The sequence below is a fragment of the Jaculus jaculus genome, chromosome 12, assembly GCF_020740685.1.
Source record: "Jaculus jaculus isolate mJacJac1 chromosome 12, mJacJac1.mat.Y.cur, whole genome shotgun sequence".
Classification (NCBI taxonomy): domain Eukaryota; kingdom Metazoa; phylum Chordata; class Mammalia; order Rodentia; family Dipodidae; genus Jaculus; species Jaculus jaculus.
In genome coordinates this window covers 20,610,459-20,629,518 of record NC_059113.1, presented here as the reverse complement: position 1 = coordinate 20,629,518, position 19,060 = coordinate 20,610,459, and the positions used below count along the sequence as shown (strand labels likewise).

At 46.4% G+C, this 19,060-nt stretch overlaps 1 protein-coding gene across 2 annotated transcripts in view; it reads left to right on the top strand.

The window, feature by feature from the left end:
* Positions 1-788: 788 nt before the first annotated feature.
* Positions 789-19,060, top strand: part of Pinx1 (PIN2 (TERF1) interacting telomerase inhibitor 1) — a 67,124-nt gene continuing 48,852 nt past the window's right edge. The window contains exons 1-5 of one of the 2 annotated variants that reach the window (XM_004671390.2): positions 789-894; positions 7,876-7,985; positions 9,598-9,690; positions 11,145-11,223; positions 16,468-16,557. In XM_004671390.2, the coding sequence (XP_004671447.2) occupies positions 876-894; positions 7,876-7,985; positions 9,598-9,690; positions 11,145-11,223; positions 16,468-16,557 (391 nt within the window). In that variant the 5' untranslated portion in view covers positions 789-875. Of the gene's footprint in view, positions 895-917; positions 1,220-7,875; positions 7,986-9,597; positions 9,691-11,144; positions 11,224-16,467; positions 16,558-19,060 lie in introns of those variants that run through there. The other variant, XM_045131646.1, reaches the window with a different exon arrangement.

Genomic DNA, 19,060 nt, shown 5'->3' with positions numbered 1-19,060 from the left:
TGGAAGAGAGGCGAGGCTGAACTCACGACAGAGAAGGGTCCCCTGGAGGAAGAGAGGCTATCGGGAGAGAACACAAATGACTTGTGTAAGAGCTGACGTCGCAGGTCTGGAGGGGGAAATAACAAAAAGCGGGAAGTGGAATGCGTAGCCAATGCCAGGTGCGGCAGATAAGGAGCCTTTGGGATGGGAGGAGTTTACTGGAGCCAGTGTGACATCTTAACTCTGAAGACTACAGAAGAACTAAGCTTTTCTCACGCTTGGGTACAAGAATATGGTGGGTTTTTGTTTGCCAGGTGAACGTCACTCCCTGCGGGCGTGCATGTGCATGTGCATGGCTCCTACCAGGGCACCAGCAATGTGCGGGTTTCCAAGACGTTGTCACATTTCTCTCCCTCCCTTCCCCCACCCATCATCCCCGGAACACAGACGTAGAGGTATGCAGAAAAGACACAGTTCAACAGTGTCATGTCTTCCCCCTCCAGCCCAGGATCTCCGAGTCTCCCGTCAGCACCCTTCTCAACGGTGGCGCCCCCAGGGTTGTCCGCCTTCTCCACGTCGGGGTTACCCTGCGAGCGGCTGCAAGGCGGAGCCCGCGCGCGCCTCTTTCTGCCCCACCGGAAGGCCGCGCCCGCCGTGGCTCCGCCCCTCTCCGCCCGCGCCACAAGCCACGCCCCTCAGATCGTAGCCACGCCTCCTCGCTCACGTGGGCGGCCGCGGCCCTCGCCTGCACGTGGTGGCGGGCGAGTCGCGCGTCTCTGACGTCATCGCCCCGCGCCCCGCCCGCTGCCTTTCCGCCCGGCGTGCGCGCTTTCTCTTTGCTCGCCGCGGGTCTTGCCGCCGCGGTTCCGGGGCCAGCGCGCCGCAGACTCCGCGACATGTCGATGCTGGCGGAGCGTGAGTGTCGGGCGCCGGGGGAAAGGACGCCTCTGTGGGGACGAGGGCGTCCCAGGCCGGGGTTCGGGGCCCGCAGAGACGTTGGAATCCGGTGTGCTAGCGACCGTGTGGATGTCGCCTCGAGCCTGTCGTCCTGGTGCTCGCCTGGGACGCGCGCGGCTCGTCTGACAGCGAGGCAGGCATCCAGGTCCCACGCTGTCCCTGCAGGCGGCGGTTGTGTCCCGGACTGGTTCCCTCACTTCCCCGGGCCTCAGTTTCCTCGGGTTAAAGACAAGGAGGTGGTTCAGTAGCATCCCGTCGGGCAGTGAAATCCCAACTATGGAAGGTGTGTTGGAGCCAGGAAAAAAGGAGAAGCAAGGGTTGGAAGCATTCAACACCGGAAGTTAGCCTTCGGGAGGAAGGTGCGGGCTGATGAGTTCTAAGTGAGGCGGCAGGGTTTTCCGTGGCTAGTTGGAGTTATTCCCACCTCGGGCCACCACACCCCACTGTGTTTCTTTGCCTTTGATCTTTCCCATCGCGCTGTGAAGCTCCCTAACTTCTCCCTGGGAACGCTGCTGTACTTACAATGAGACTTGTAGCTAAGGTTGCTCGCCGCCAGATGGCAGTCGTGCGGTGGTCACGAAGAACTGGCCCTTGGCTGGGGCAGTCAGTGAACAGAAACAGCTGGCTTAAACAGCGACTGCGGCTGCACCGGGATGTTGCAAAATAAATGCAGGCAGCATGCTGTCTAAGGGGCTGACGGAGGTCTAGAAGCGCAGAACGAAATTGGTCAGGAACCATCTCTGTTTTATTGGGGCACAAAGTGAAGTTCGGAGGAAAGTAATAGGCTCCAAGACATCTAGCTAGAAAGTGGTAAAAAATTGATGGAGTTACCGCTGTACCTCTCTTATCTTTCCAACGGAGATGAGTGGCTTTCAGGTGTTTTTAAATAGCAGTTGTTTAGAGGAGCACATTTCAGGTGGCGATCTTGATCTTGTAAGCTCTGTTTCTTCATCTGTGAAGGTGAGTAGACAGAATTAGGATCTGGATTGCTTAAAATCACTTTGACTTCTCACATACCCTGATGAATATTTAATTCAGCATGCCCTTGGGAACATGATCCCTGGCTCAGCTATTTGTTTGTGCCTGTTTTCTTGATTAACTTAGTGTGTCTATTTAAAAATTTGTACGTCCACTAGGATGTGAAGTGCTGTTCACAGATATCCTTAATTCAACCATGGCTTCAAGACAGTTTTTGATTCTCCTCTCTATTACCCCAAAGTTTCTTTTCTTTGGCATGATATATAATAATTTATGGGGTTTTTGTCTAGAATTTCTAAGCGAATTTTTTTTTTAAGTATTCCTGTGGTAAGATATTTAGGATTGATGTTCTCATCTTAGACATGAGAAAATAGAAGCACAGAGAAGTCTCAGGTCCCGTGGTTACAGTGCCCAACAGTAGTTCTCTGGTAGCTTAAGAAATGAGGCTTGGGCTGGAGAGATGGCTTAGCGGTTAAGCGCTTACCTGTGAAGCCTAAGGACCCCAGTTCGAGGCTTGATTCCACAGGATCCACGTTAGCCAGATGCACAAGGGGGCGCACACATCTGGAGTTTATTTGAAGTAGCTGGAGGCCCTGGCGAGCCCATTCTCTCCCTCTCCCTCTCTCTCTCTCATATGCCTCTTTCTCTGTCATTCTCAAATAAATAAAAATTAAAAAAAAAGAAAAGAAATGAGGCGCATTCTGTAGCTTGTTTTGTATGGTTATGTTCCCCCCTTAGTAAGCATTTCCACTTAAATATGCTATTTCCTTTATTTGTCTTTGCCATGCAGATTGTTTTCATCCATCATCAGTGAAATTATTATGTTTTAAAGAATCTAGTTTTTTGTTTTTTTTTTCCTTGAGGCAAGCCCAACAGACTGGCCCCCTATTTTTTCTGAGAGAAGGAGAGAATTGGCATGCCAGGGCCTCCAGCCACTGCACTCGAATTCCAACGCCTTGTGGGCATGTGCGACCTTGTGCACTTGCCTCACCTTGTGCACCTGGCTTACTTGGAACCTGGAGAGTTGAACATGGGTCCTCAGGCTTCGCAGGCAAGTGCCTTAACTGCTAAGCTGTCTGTGAAGTCCTCGTTTTTTTGTATGTTTGTTTTGTTTTAATTTCTTAGCATTCCTGGGCCAGGTATGGTGGCCCATGTCTGTAATCCCAGCACTGTGGAGTCTGAGACAGGATGACTGCCATGAGTTCAAGGCCAAGGTGACCTTGCTTCACAAAGGGGTGGGAGAACTGGGGAGATGGCTCAGTGGGTAAAGTGCTTGCCATGCAAGTATGGGGACCTGAATTCAGATCCCCATCGCCCACATAAAAGCCAGGCACAGTGGCAGTGCATGCATTCCCTCTGTTGGGTATGTAGAGACAAGGGACCCCTGGGGCTTGCTGACCAGCTACTGTAGCCAAGCTGGTGAGTTCTAGGCTAGAGAAAGACCCTTGTCTCAAAAAAGAAGGTGAAAGTGCTTGACAAAGACCCCTGATACTGACCTCTGGCCTCTACATGCATGTTCACACATGTGCAGACACACTGGTACACACATACAAACACACATATACACATTTAAGTAGTGACAGTATATATCTCTGATTATCAGGTGTGTTCTATTGAGTTTCCCCTCTTTCACATAAGAAATCTTGCTGACACAAACCTCCCCTTGCAAGCTAGGAATTTTGTGTACTTCCCTCACTCCTTGGTCTTTATCTACCTCACATGTTTAGACTCAGGTTATTTTGATAATAATACTTTTTTTAATAGATGCTTTCCTTTTCATGGCCAACTTTTGGCACTTGTAGTCTTTATATTTTGTAATAAAATCATAACACTAAAGCTGATGGATTTGAAAGCTTACTGCAGTAGAATTTTATGTTCCAATTTCCTCAATCTTGAATGTGTTCTGAATCATTTTTTCCACTTTGACTTTTTGAAAAAGGGTTTCATGTGTCCCAGGCTGATGGCCTTGAACTTGACTTGAAGGCTTGAACTTCTGGCCTGCCTTTCTGTACCTCCTATGTGCTGGTATTACAAATGAGTGCAGTCATATCAGGTCTTATCTATTTGTGTGTGTGTGTGTGTGTGTGTGTGTGTGTGTGTGTGTGTGTAAGAGAGAGAGAGAGAGAGAGAGAGAGAGAATTGAACGAATTTAAATGGACATCCCTGGGTCTTCAGCCACTGCAAACAAAATCTAGACACATGTGTCACCTTGTGCATGTGGCTTACATGGGTACTAGGGAATTGAATCTATCCTTAGGCTTCACAGGCAAGCACCTTAATCACTAAGCCAGCCCTATTTTTAAATAAGGACTCATGGTTTGTATGTTTTGGGTTCTTAAATGTCTGACTGTTTGGAAAAATTGCAAAGGCAAAACTTTTTTCCTTGGTTGTTGGGACTCAGCAGACCTTCAGGGAAAGCCTAGTTAAGCACAAGCCTTGGGGCATCAGGCCTGGGTAGAAAAGCGAAGCCCCTTTAGTTGTGCTCTGGATGGGCGTTTATTGGGGTTACCTCAAACATATCCTGGAAGAACTAGTTACAGTTCGATGTCCCAGTAGGAGGAGTCCCTGCTGGAAGATGGTTCAGTGCTGTTTCATACCCCCAGATTCAGTGACTTGTGGAATTCAGGTACGGGACTCAATATACAGCTATACAGTGTTGTGTGGCTAATGGACGCTGAGCAGAGTAAGTAAAAGAAAAAAAAATGCACAGAGCAGTGTCCAGGGGCAACCAGACACAGGCGTCCAGAGTCTTCTGGCGTGGTCACACATGTTGCAGCATCCCCCCCCCCCCCCCACCGAAAAGAAGACCTCAGGAAAGCCGGCATTCAGCATAAAGCACAGCATTTGCATAAGCTGGGAATCCCAGTGAGCCACTCTTCCCGGCTGTGAGAAAGGAGGAACCTTCCTGAGATACAGGTTCTCTGGCACAGGCCAGCCTTGTCAACAAGCCTTTCAGAGGGTAGTTTCAGGCCTTCCGTTAGCTCTTTCCACTCAGGGTAGTAGAGCTGCCTTCAGAGAACAGTGTAGACGGGCCCAAGAGACAGATGTGTAAAGTCAGCTTTCCATCGCTGTTGCAGAATGCCTGAGAGAAACAAAGAAGGAAAGAGTTTTGTTGGCTTGCAGTTTCAGTCCATGGTTGCTTCGCTCCATTGTTTGGGGGTTTGAGGTGACACTGAACATTAATATGTCCTGGAGCCTGTGGTGGAGCAGAGCTGCTCACTTCATGGTGGCGAGGGGGGGGGGTCGGGCAAGGTCCCAGCATCAGAAGGTGCTGCTACCTCTCTGCCGTCTACCAGCTAGAGGTCACATCAGCTTTGGGGCACTTTATATGCAAGCCGTGACAGCAGCAGGCGAAAGGTGGTTCAATCAGGGCAGACCTGGAAATTCAGATAATAGGAAGGCAAGGAAATGCTGCAGGGAAATGGGTCTGGTCATAAATTGGGACACATAGTATACCTGTTCTGCCCTCCTCTAAGAAACGGCCCTGGGAAGTTTTTCAGTGTTACATTTTGTTTGATCCAGTGTTATTTTTTAAAATTTTAAATTGTGATTCCTCCCAAGACTTTTTGTTGGGAAACAGCTCTGTCCCCCTTGATTGGGATACCTGCCTTCCTGGGAAAGAGGAACTAACCTTTGATAAGGAGCATGACAGTCCGTTGTGTTATAAGCATATGACATGGGTGCGTTTCTATCAGGGAGGGCAGGCTGTGTCACAGTCAGAATTGACTCCTCACCAGCCTCAGCCATAGACCCCTGGCAGGCATTCTCTAGATGTGGAGCTGACACACAGCTAACCAGATTACGTTCAGGACGCTGCACGTCTCTGCTGTGTTGCTTAGTAGCCTGGTGCAGTGTGCTGAGTACTTACCAAGTGAAGTGCTCACTGATCCACGTGGGACAAGTCTAGGTTCACCTTTTTTCCCCTGCGAAACACTTTCAGTTTGAGTCCACCTTGTTTTGCCTTGTGAGCATTTTTCTGCTTGCATGTTTGAACAGTGTTTCTTACTGATCTTACATGTAGCACAGTGAGCCCCATTGACTGGAGGTGGTATGAGTTTTCAACAGGATATGAAGGCTCATTGATTGATAGTGTTTTTAGGTGGATGCAGGAGGTCAGTGAAATCAGTGAGGACAACATTCAAACCTCCAGATTCCTCGCTTGACCACGGTCACCTATAGGAGCTCAGATTCTCCTGTGAACCTCAGGGTTCTTTCTCTGCCTTAATTTCCCTTAAAAACTACAGTGATAAGGCCAGACCATCCACATCCATAATCCAGGCATGCATGAGGGTGGTGCAAGTTGGAGGATAACCTGGGTGCATAGAGAGTTCTAGGCCAGACCCTGCCCCAAACAAACTACAGTGATGAGCTTGAGTGCTTGGTGGTTAGTTATTGGTGTGTATTTCAAAAAAAAAAGTCTCAAAGCAGTTCCCTTAATTCTTTTCTTATTCCTTTTTCCTCATTGTGATTCCTTCATACATTCATTGACATGTTTACTGGATATTGACTATAGATTAGGTAAAATGCTCCCCCCCCCTTGTAATGAAGCATAAGAAAGAATGAGAAATGAATATGGCTCTTAAGATTATGGAGTAATAGAAACAATAAAGGATGGATCTAAATAGCCAAAATGCAATAGGATGTTAAGTGCCCAAAGACTGTTCTGAAAGTTCAGTGAATAAATTATGGCATTTGGGCCATTTCCTTAGGGTGTGTCATATCTGTAGATCATGAGTATGGAGGCATAGATGACTTTCTTCAAGGTTATAATTGTTTGTATATTAAAAATAGAATTTTGGGCTGGAGAGATGGCTTAGCGGTTAAACACTTGCCTGTGAAGCCTAAGGACCCCGGTTCGAGGCTCGATTTTCCAAGACCCATGTTAGCCAGATGCACAAGGGGTCTGGAGTTTGTTTGCAGTGGCTGGAGGCCCTGGCACGCCCAATCTCTGTCTCTCTTTCTCTATCTGCCTCGTTCTCTCTCTATCGCTCTCAAATAAATAAACAAAAAATAATATTTTTTTAAATAGAAGTTTTGAGTGCCTGGTGTGGTGGCGCACACCTTTCATCCCAGCACTAAGGAAGCAGAGGTAGGAGGATCACTGAGATCGAGGTCAACCTGAGACTACATAGTGAATTTCAGGTCAGCCTGGGCTAGAGTAAAACCCTACCTTGAAAAAAAAACAAAAACAAAAAAACAAACAACAACAAAAATAAATAAATAGAAATAGAAGTTTTGAGCCTGTTATGGTGCCACGTGCCTTTAATCTTAGCAGCGGGGAGGTGGAGGCAGAGGATCAGGAATTTGGGGCCAGCCTGGGCTACATGAGACAAAACTCTGTTTTTTTTTTTTTTTTTTGTGTGTGTGTGTGTGTGTGTGTGTGTGTGTGTTTCTGGTTTTTGGAGGTACGGTCTTACTCTAGCTCAGGCTGACCTGGAATTCACTATAGAGTCTCAGGGTGGCCTCGAACTCATGGCGATCCTCCTACCTCTGCCTCCCAAGTGCTGGGACTAAAGGCGTGCGCTACCACGCCCGGCCAAGACTCTGTTTTGAAATCAGTAGGACTTTGCTTTGTATGGAGGGTTTAGGTTCTACTTGGGGACTTTAGGCAGATTTCATTCTCTAAGTCTCAGACTTTCTAGTCTGAAAAGTAGAGGTAAAAATATCTCCTGTCCTGGGGTTCTTTGAAAATTCCATCTATTATTGGAAGGCTCCAATGTAGGTATATCTGATATTTATTTTGCTTTGTCATTTTTAGAGGGAACATCTTAATTTGAATCTTAAAGAATCAGTATATTTCTTGGGAATATATGGTTATTGAGAAACGCAGGAGAAATGGTCCAGTCCAGTAGCACTGCACTGGACGTTGACTGTGCCGTACTGTGTGCAAGTATGTGCTTGTTTGCGTGATGGGTCACTGTAGGAAGATGACTTGCTGACGAGCTGCTCATTTGTTTGCAGGTCGACGGAAGCAGAAATGGGCTGTGGATCCAAGAAACACTGCGTGGAGTAATGATGATTCCAAGTTTGGCCAGAGGATGCTAGAGAAGATGGGGTGGTCTAAAGGAAAGGTATGTGAAGGGAAATCCAGACATCTGAGTCATGCCAAGAGATTCCGAGTCAGAGGCTTGGGGAAATTTTGTTTTAGACTAATAATTGACTTTGAAGAAATAAGGAGTAGTGACCAAGTGATGATAAATCAGAATTAAGCATAAATGCCAACACTTATGGGTTATCTATCTTTTTGACATCACTTTTCAATTGCATGTGGAATCATGCTCAGATGTCAGAATTTTATGATGCCACGAGTTCTACTTAATTCCCTTTCCCCTCACATTCCACTCACCCCTGGCCCTGGCATGGCTTCTGTGTAAGCACAGTTAAGGTTTTGGTCATGTCCAGTGGACCGTGTTTCATCCTTCTGTTCCTTCACCCCTTGGCAGCATTGGACGTAGGTACTCCTTGTATTACACCTGTCTCGGCTTCCGTAGTGCTACCCTTTCTCTTTGGTCCTTTGGCCCCATCAGCCATTGCCAAACTCATTGCTCTCCTCCAGCCTTTTGAGCTGTGATCCTTCTTGAGGTCCAGCCTCAAGCCCTTTCCTGTGCTCTGCTCAGGCGGTCTCATTCGTTGCCATTCCGTGTCTCTTAGCTCCAGTTGGTAAATACGGTAGCCGTCTTGGCTGTGTTACTTGAGTGAGCTTCCCAAGGGTACATACAGTTTGTAGAAGAAATCTCTTGAGCCTTGCCTTCATCTTTTCCTTCCCAAGTTTTCCTGCTTTTTGGAATTGGTACTCTCCGCCCCCGTACTCAAGCAGCCTCTTCTCCTCTATCCACTTCACCACACAGCAACAGCCAGAACGGCCTTTCCAAGTACAAAAACTAGACCCTGCAAGGGTCTAGTGGTAATCGAAATTTCTGTGATGACTTGCATGGTCCTGTGAGGTCTAACCCTGTTAGCTTATCTGCTCTCCATTCATCCAGCTGTAGGGGTCTTACAGTTCCTGTGGCTGACCAAGCCCTGTCCCAGCCTATAGTCCTTGTACTTGCTGTTCTCATTACTGAACCTTAGGAGTAAGAGTGAATTAAGTCCAGGGGCGTGAAGCGCTGCTTCCATTTCCTTGGTGTGCTGTGACATTAAGTCTCATGGAGAACCATATGTGTAAGTACTTCCCATGGCCTTCTGTTAGTTTTGAGTAACACCCTGCTTCTAAGCATCTGCAAGAAGTATGTTCTACTTAATGTCTCCCTGGACCTTGTACTGGGTCTCAAGTTAAAAACTGACATTCAGGGCTGGAGAGGTGGCTTAGTGGTTAAAAGCACTTGCCTGCGAAACCTAAGGACCCAGGTTCTATTCTCCAGGTCTCATGTTAGCCAGATGCACATCGTGGCACGTGCATCTGGAGTTTGTTTACAGTGGCTAGAGGCCCTGCCACGTCCTTCCTTTCTCCCCCCCTCTTTATCTAATAAATAAATAAAATGATAAAAAAAAACTAAAAAAAAATTGACATTCACAGTTAGTATGTTTTGCTATTGTGGACATCTTCCAAGAGTCCTCTGGCCTGCGTCCTCTGAGGGCATGAGGTTGAGTAGTTATCTGAACGGCTGGTGAAGGAAGAAAGAAGCAGTGTCTCTTTGCACCTGGTAGGACTATGTAATCTCTTTGTGTTTCATTTCCACACAGGGTTTGGGAGCTCAGGAGCAAGGAGCCACGGAACATATTAAAGTTCAAGTTAAAAATAACCACCTGGGACTCGGCGCTTCTATCAATAATGAAGTGAGCCACGGTGTGCTGCCTGGGGATTTCTTTGTGTATTTGACTTGAGTTTGTAAATGCAGAGATCCTAGACCACTGAAGAGGAAGGAACAATTTTAAACTATTCAAGTGTGTCCCGATGGTTTGGATAAAGAAAGAGCCTCTGGCTGAGCTGGCTCTTCACCCCATGACCTGCATCCACCACCATGCCTTGTCCCCATGGGCTCTTTACCTGCCATGACTAAGAAATGCAAGCTAGTTTTATTGCTAAACTTGCAGAAAATATTTTTATAGAAATGTTCATGTCAGGGTAGAAGCAGTTTTTACCTTTACCTGTGTGCTAACGTGGTTAGTGTCAACACTGGTGACTGAGTTTGGAGTGCTGCGGGAACAGGGCGCTCCCTTTCTTTTTCATCGCTCTGCTTCTGCGGCATACAGCAGTTGAATGCATGCATGCGCTCTTCTTAAATACCAACCTGCGCTTTTCAATTAGCTGCCTGCCATGCTTTTCATGTGCAAAGTGTCTAAGCAGAAAGTTTTGTTCCTAAATTTTTGTAGCCAACAGCATTGGGTATTAAAACTGGGAGAACGACTTTATGTAAATCGGATAACTTTGATTGGTTCAGTAGCTCTGGGCAGTAGACTGGAGCAGCTAAAATATTCAGCCCCTGAAGGAGGAGTTTCTCTAAGGCTGATTCTGAATGCCATTTTGAGGAACATGTAACATGGTATACTTGCATTCTTAGGAGAAGCAGTGCCCAGTTAGCCTAGTCATGTTGCCTTAGCTTGAAGCATTCATAACGAGAATCGGCCTAAGAAAGGCACATGAGGAGAATTCCTGCTTGGCGCCGTGCTTGCCCGCAGGTGGTGGTGTTCTGGAGGCCCTCGTTACTGGCCAACGCCTCCTAGGTAGCTGCTCACCGCTTCGGGACTTGAGGTCCTTCTCTCCTCGTTCCACAGAGTTTTGTAAAATGGAGGTTGATAGAGGTAGTCAGTATTCAACAAAATATTGTTAAATTCTGTAGAACAGAGGACAGCTGTGCTCTTTGTTGCTTTTACCCCTTGAACTGCATAATTTCTGCATGAGAAAAAAAATGGGAGTTTTTAATTGCGTGATTTTTTTATATTTAACACACAGGTTGCCTGTTGATTTTTTTTTTTTTTTAATAATTATTGATCTCTATATTTGAGGTCAAGGTTTATGCTTCTAAGATGTCATTTTCAAATCTTGTTTTCTTTGTGGTGCTGGGGATCAAGCCTAGAACCTTATACATGCTAGGTAAGAACTCTGCCACTGAGCTACACCCCAAAGATTGCCCCCCCTTTAATATTCTTGAATCCATTTAAATTTATCAAGATTTCAGTAAAACACAATGTCATGCTAACTGCTCAATTAGATTGTAAAATATGTCTTACGTACATCAGTCAGTTCAATAAAGTCTCAGCTTGCCTCTGTCTCTTTTTGGTGTCTGCAGGACAACTGGATTGCTCACCAGGATGACTTTAATCAGCTTCTGGCGGCACTGAACACTTGCCATGGTCAGGAAGCAGCAGGTGGGGAACCATCAGCATTGGTGTCCCACTGAATCACAGGGGACATGACCTCTTAATATAAAATATCTTTATTAACTTGCTGCTACTGTCAGCATTCTGTATCTTTAAGGTTAATGAAGCTTTTGCTGATGTTCCTGTTCTGTTTATATTTTTGTGGTGCCTTCATTGAATGAGTCTTTAGCCATTAGCATAGTAAATACTTTTTCCTTAGACTGAGAGTGGCAAAATAAATACATTAGACGTATACCTCAAGTAGCAAAGTCATGATTTCAGGGATGCTTGAACATGAATGGAAAGATTGTGCTAAAATACAAACAAGAAATAGCAAATAATGGGGCCAGAGAGTTTGCTCAGCCTGCAAAGCCTGACGACCTTGGTTTGATTCCCCAGAACCCATGTAAAGCCAGATGCCTGGGATGGTGCATGCATCTGGAATTTGTTTGCAGTGGATGGAGGGCCTGGCATGCCCATTCTCTCCCTCCCTCCCTCCCTCCCTCCCTCCCTCCCTCCCTCCCTCTCTCTCTCTCTCTCTCTCTCTCTCTCTCTCTCTCTCTTCTATTTCTATATTTAAAAAAAGAAAAAGAAGAAAAGAAAATAAAAAAGAAATAGTAAATGAGACCAGCAACCAGCAGAGTCTCCATAGAAAAGCATTTTCCTGGGTTGATTCTACCTAGTTTTTTTTTTTATTCACCTTTTTGCACTTTTTTTTTAAAGTAATTTATTTATTTGCAAGCAGAGAGATAGGGAGAAGAGAAAGAGACAGACAGTGGGTACACCAGGACCTGCTGCAAACAAACCCCAGATGCATATTCCTCTTTGTGCATCTGGTTTTACATGGGTACCAGGGAACTGAACTTGGGTTATTAGGCTCTGTAGGCAAGAGTCTTAACCACTGAGCTATGTTCCTGGCCCTGTTTAACCTTCCAATTCCTGTTACAGGCTCAGATTGCTCAGCTTTGTCAGGTGTGATAAGTTTTCTCTAGTCAAACTCATGAACTTAGGGGATCCTCAGCCTCCTCAGTAGCCGGGGCTGTAGACACACCACCACGACACTGGAGAACACATCTTTAGCAAGCATGTCATGAAAGAGGATAAACAAGTAGCCGGAAGAAATGCAACAGGGCACACTGCTCTCTAGTCATGAGAAAGATGAGAGAGAAAACCACAGTAAGACACCTCTGCATACCCACTGGAATTAGGAAGACTGGCGATGGCCAGTTCTGAACATTTGGAGTAATATAAATATGACCATTTGGCCCCAGGGTAGAATTACTTAGAAAAGTTGGAGGCATGCATATGCTAGTCCCAAACAACAGATATCTGTGCATATGTCTGTTCAGGAAGACGTGAACAAGATGACATTATTAGCAGTGTCCTCACCCTGGCATTAATCAATGCCCCCCCCCACCCCGCCGGTGCAGCAGCCGAAAGGATAAATTCACCAAAATCTTTGTCAATGCAAAGAAATACAGTATAGTTACGTGCACGAGAATAGCACTGGGTTGATGAATGTTTTCTGCAAGAACCAGTATATTACCTTCTCATTGCTGGGACAAAATATGCAATAAAAATCAGCCAAGGGCGGCTGGAGGGACGGCTTAGCAGATAAGACACTTGCCTGCAAAGCCAAAGGACCTAGGTTCGATTCCCCAGAACCCACGTAAGCCAGATGCCCAAGGTGGTGCACATGACTGGAGGTTGTTTGCAGCGGCTGAAGGTCCTGGCGTGCCCATTCTCTCTCTCTCCCTCTCTGCTTCTTTCTCTCAGTCTCAAATAAATAAAAATAAAATATATTTTTAAAAATCAGCTTAAGGGAGGAAGGGCTTATTTCAGCTTACAGTTCCAGCATTCAGTCCATCATGGCGGGGAAAGCGTGGGGCTGGTCACTCTCAGGCCACAGTGGGGAAGCGCAAAGTGATGAATTCTGGTTGCCTCTCACAGTTAAGGTGGGCCTTCCCAACTGAGTATTCGGGAAAGCCCTCACAGCTCACCTTGGTGACTAGAGCCACAGCAGGGTGTCACCGAGTGGCTGTGGGTGTGCTCCCATGAAACTTTATTTTTAAACACAGGTGAAGGCTGACCTAGGTCCATCGGCTGTAGTTTGTCCCTGGTACAAAAATATTGAATGGAAAAAGGTGAGCATAAAGATACACTTCTACTTTATGAAAGCTACAAATACCAGGCACAACTCTGGTGTTAGGGTGCCAGACTTAGGTGGTGAGGTCATCTCAGACACAAAGTAACTCATTGTGACAGTCAGGGCAGCTTCTCCGGGAGGAGGGAGGCCCCGGGTCCAGTGTATGGACTCAGTTGACACTAACATTCTGTTTCTGGCCTGGGCAGCAGTTACAGATACCTGTAAACATTGTGTTTTGTGGATCTTTCTATGGTGCTATTCTTCTGCACCCCATAAAATAATCAGTTAAAACCAAAGTGGGAGGTAGGTGTGGGAAGGTTGTCACAAAAATTGATGTAATGGTTACCTTGAGGTAGTTTTGCTACCCATAGGAAGTTTGGCGGTGTCTGAAACAGTTTTCACTGTCACAACTAGAGATGTCTTACTGGCATCTAGTGGTGCCATGTGGGCGGTATGCACACTGCAGCTGCTCCCTCTGCAAAAACAGAGTGATTACTATTGTGGAGGGTTGAAAACCTTGTTCTGGGAGGAAGCGGCAAGACATACTGAGAGGGGTGTGTGGATGCTTCTAGAAATTGGCAGTGCCTGTTTTCTAACCCTGAAGATGATGGCAAAAGGATTTGCCTCAGAATTCTTAAATGAACAGAGTTTAACTATACGTATGCACTGTGCTTACGTTGTAAAAGAAAAGGAAAGCTTACATACGTGGGTCTCTTTCTTGAAAACTGTAGCCCATGTAATCAGTGTGATCTAAGGACTAATGAAAATGAGATAGGTGCAACAGATACAGCAATTAGAATATCAGGGGTTAACCTCTGCCTTGGTGAGTACTTGGTGACGTCATGAAAATGGCAGTCACTTTGGGTTTGCTGCCACCATACTTAACGGAAGTGGAAACTCTTGAACCTGGGATCCTTTTCTTTGATGCCACATCTCCATTCGTGAGCAGAGGGTCATCATACTGGGTTTAGCATCTCAGAATATTTTTAACAGGTCCCAGAATCCCAAGAACAGATCCAGTCCAAGATCCCATGAAGAAGGGAGTTTTGAGATCAGTTCTGTGGATAGGGAGAAGAGAGCAAGTTTCTGTGTGGTTTGCTTTTGAGATGAAGGCAATGTCTAGAAAGTTCCTTTTCTCCAGACTGGCTGTGTCATGACTGATCACTGTTTTCAGGACTGCTGAGAACCCTAAGACAGGACAGGGTCTCTTTGTCTCATACCAGTGGTCAGGGCCAGGCAGGGTCACTGCTCCCCTTGTAGTTTTCCAGCACTGCAGGCAGAATGACCCAGTGGGGCTCTGTGATGTTTGTCAGAGAGCTGTGATAGTTTCACCAGGCAGTGCTGCTCAGGAACAGTCTTACCTGTCAGCTTAAAGCCTATATATATGAAAGCCTTGAGTTTGCTGACCTGTAGATAAATTCCTCTCCAGACCACTAGAGGGGGCAGGTAGCCCTGCAGCAATGACTAGTTTGCCTAGAGCTTGTCTCCAGCGTCACTGCCAGCTAGGACTGAAAGAAGCCTTCCTAAGAGTCCTTTTAGGCAAACCTATCCCCAGGACAGACCTGGAGAGCTAACGTGTTATTCTCCTGCTGTGTCACCGTTGGTAAATGCAATATCTTTGTCCACATGAATGCAGAAAGACCACTTAGTCCGGCCTTGAGTTTGGAGGCCCTTGGTTGATCTTTAAAGCTGATATTCCTAGATGATTAATGCTTGGGACATTGGTATTCAAAATATTATCTCCATATGAAACGTTTGACCCTAGAAAGATGGTCATTTTCCTAGCAGAAGGACATTCAAAGACAAAATCCCAAAGTGTTCCTGGAAAGTAGCAGTCCACGGGAATGTTTCCTCTTGTAATGTCATCAGTCCTGCTGGGCACTGCCTGAGAGATTGAAGCGCCTGTCTGCAGTATCCCAAGCCTGCCGTATAGGTTACATTTTGCTTTTAAAATTGGTAAGGAAGTCCTGGAAGAGATCTCGGCCATCTGGGGTGTAGCTCTGGCAATGTACCTATGTTTCCTTTCTCTAATCTTTCATGCCTAACTGTCCTCAGAGCCCACAAAGTTCTGACCCTTCCACCCATGCTGTTCTGTGTCTGTGGGACTCTTCTCTGAACTTGGCCACTAGATGAAGGGCAGGGAGGTGAGTAGCTGGTTAATATTCTTCATAGACTCTAACTCCAGTCTCATTTTTGGCTCTCTGTTCCCTTTTAGTCAGGCACAGGCACGTTAAGGCCTTTTATTGTTTTTGTGCCCTCGTAGATGGTCCTCCCTGGCATGATGCGTTAGAGAGCCTGTGGATAATGCCCGTGCCCCTCCACCCGCATCACCTCAGATCTCTTTCTTAGGGTCGTTAACCTTTTAACCTTTATTCACTTTCTTAAAGGACTTCTTATTGTGAAGTATTTTTACAACTCTTAGGTACGAAACATCCTGAATGGCCTTCTTTACCCAGCTTCCCCTGAGTGGCATTGCTGGAGCAGATCGAAACCAGGAAGTCACACTTACCATTACTGCTCCTACAGACCTTTTTACCTCTGCCACTCTTTTAGCTCCTATTTGTACAAGTATGGAGATCACCTCAATCAAAGTGTAGAACTACGAAAGAGCTGCTTCACGCTGGCTGTGTCTTCACACCCACCTCCCACCCCTCCAACTCCCGATACCACCCGTCTGCTCCCCACCTCTGCCTCCGTCATATCAGGTGTCGTACAAGTGGGTTGACGTTTCTCATCAACTACTGCTCCGGAGTCTGAACAGGCTGTCGCATGTGTAATAGCTTGTCCTCCTCACCGCTGGGTAACTCAGCATTGCCCGGGTATGTGACTGTGCCCCAGGAGCCAGCCATTCATCCAGCTATTGAAAGGCAGCATCGTGCTGCCATGAAGGAGGGAAATGAGCATTCGTGTGGAGACATGTTTGCCTTTCTCTTCCTCAAAGATTTCATAAGTGACTGCAGGAACCTTGCCTGATCCACAGTTAAGACATACGCCAATCATTCCACGGCACTCTATAATATGACAGTCCTAAAAAAATCTTATGTAAGACTTTTCGTGGTCAGACAATGAGTTACATAGGGTTTAATGTTTTTTCTCTGTTTTTAAAGATGCCTCGGACAAGGAAAAGAAATCCTTTAGCCTTGAGGAAAAGTCCAAAATCTCCAAAAACCGGGTTCATTATAAGAAATTCACCAAAGGTAAGAGCAAGCATTTATTGGTTGTTGAATTTTGTGTGTTCACATTGGTTTTTGTGAGGCACTTTTAGCTCTTGGCCAGCACTGACTGCTGTTTTACTTTCTTTTTTATCTATTTATTTTATTTATTTGAGAGAGGTTGAGATAGAGGCAGATAAAGAGAATAGGTGCGCCAGGACCTTCAACTGCTGCAAACGAACTTGAGACACGTGTACCCCCTTGTGCATCTGCCTTACATGGGTCTAGGAATCGAACCTGGGTCCTTCAGCTTTGCAGGCAAGTGTCCTAACTGCTCAGCCATCTCTCCAACCCTGTTTTAATTTCTGAACAGGAGGTTTGGGCAGCCTGCCAGGGTGGTCTCTGGCAACACCGAGGCCTCCAGGTCTTGGTCTGATTGCAGGTCACCCACACTGAACAGCCCTAGGGATGTTGCTCAAGTGCAGGCTGGGGTGGGGTGGCGCTGAGAGACAATTGTCATGCTGGGAAGGTCCTGTAGCAGAGCTGAAAGTGGAAGTCAGTATTACAGTTAGAGGAGACAGGGACATCATATAGCTTGGTCAGAGAGCAGTTTTAGTTTGTTCTACATTTTTAGCTGTGACTTTTCAGAGCTGAGTGGTGGATAGTTTCTGTTATATGACAGTTTAGGGCATTAACTGTCAAAATCTCCATCATGATAGATCACATCCCAAATGACCCTTGTGCCCATATGGTCGCTCCAACTCATAGCATGTCAGTGCAGGCTTCCCATAAGCCATCACCACAGTGGTGTTGGGAAATGCATTCGAGAGTTAGGCAGTAAACAGTAAACGCTGCCCTTGCTCATCTGCCTCCCCAGACTGTCTCCATCTTCCTGTAGATCTAGTCATTTGGGAGTACCGTTCTCTGGAGCCACTAGGTGGTAGTGTTGTACTGGCAAAAGCTGTTAACTTCAACAGCTCCCAAGGTGTTTTCCATGGAATAGCTGCAGCCTCTGCATTAATACTGTATTTAGTGTGCACTATGTGTGATATCCAGTCACAGCCTGATTATTGTTCCCTGGAAGAGGGAGTGTCTGTTTCTACCTCAACACATCTGGAAAGATTATTCTCTTTGCCTTTCATGTTTGGGTAGGAAGGGGGAAGTATGGTCACACCAGGACCTCAAGCCACTGCAGACTTCAGATGCATGTGACACCTGGTGCATCTGCCTTACGTGAGCACTGGAGAATTGAACCTGGGTCCTTACACATTGCAGGCAAGCACCATAACCACTGAGCTATCTCTCCAGCCCATTTTTAACTCCCAGGACATGTCTCAATAATAGCAGAGTATGGAAGGCCCACTGTTATAAACTACTGATAATGTTTCTCATTTGGGACCAGGACCCCACAAGGTAGAACTGGTTTTGGGAAAGGTGAAAGGCATGGTAGGGGAGGAACTCAGCAGCTGCATAACTTCCAGATTGTGTGCACGGAGAGATGGGTGCTTCCCTGTCCTGCTCCCCACAGGGCTTTGAGCGGCTCTTCTGTGTCACCTCTTCTTTGTTTTTTTTTTTTTAATTCCTATATATTTTATTTTTGTTTATTGAGAAAGGTAGAGAGAATGCTGCCAGGGCCTCCAGCTGCTGTAAACAAATTCCAGTCACATGCACTACCTTGTGCATCTGGCTTATATGCATCCCGGGGAATCGAACTTGGGTCCTTTGGCTTTGCAGGCAAGCGCCTTAAATGCTAAGCTATCTGTCTAGTCCAACCTCTTCTTTCTGTAAGGCAAGCTCTTTGTTCTCAGCCAGTGAGGCTCTAACCAGGACTTATTTCCACCTCAACCTGCTGTGGGGCAGAGGACAACTTTGTGGCCCCTCAGTCTTTGGAGGAGAGAGTGATGGCAGTCCCTTAATTCCAGTCACTTAAATAGCCCTTCCCCTCCCCCCCCCCCGCTTTTTTCCATTAGATCCTATACAGAGAAATGGGGATAATGGCAGAGGGTGTTCTGCAGAGCTTACAGTGACGCTTGCTCTGGCCTCTCAACAGCTTTACCTTCCCTGCAGGCAGTCTCCTAGTCGTCCTTTAGTGTCCGCGGCACGCCTGACTGCACCTGAAGCTTTGCTGAAGCCAGGATCAACCTCAGTAATCCTCCTTAATCTACTCGATGCCAGCCTTGCCTGCCATCTATTTCCAGCTAGCCACTCCCTTGCTGTGACCCCGTCAGACTGCTCAGTGCATTGTGCCTTCATTTCTCTCTTACACAGAGGATTGCATCTTTATCAGCCTTATTGATATGACGGGAAGCCTTGGCATGCAGAGAAGAGAGATGAAGATGTGTTGCCAGAGAGGTAGAAGAGGAAAGAACAGGAAAGTTGAGTGGAAGTCTAGATAGTAAAGGACCTAGTAAATACCGTGTATCTTCACCATCCACAGTAAAAGTCTATTTTAAAGTTCTTTTTTGTAACAAATATTTTTATTTATGTATTAGAGAGATAGGAGAGGGAGAGAGTATGGGCACACCAAGGTATCTCACTGACTGCTGTA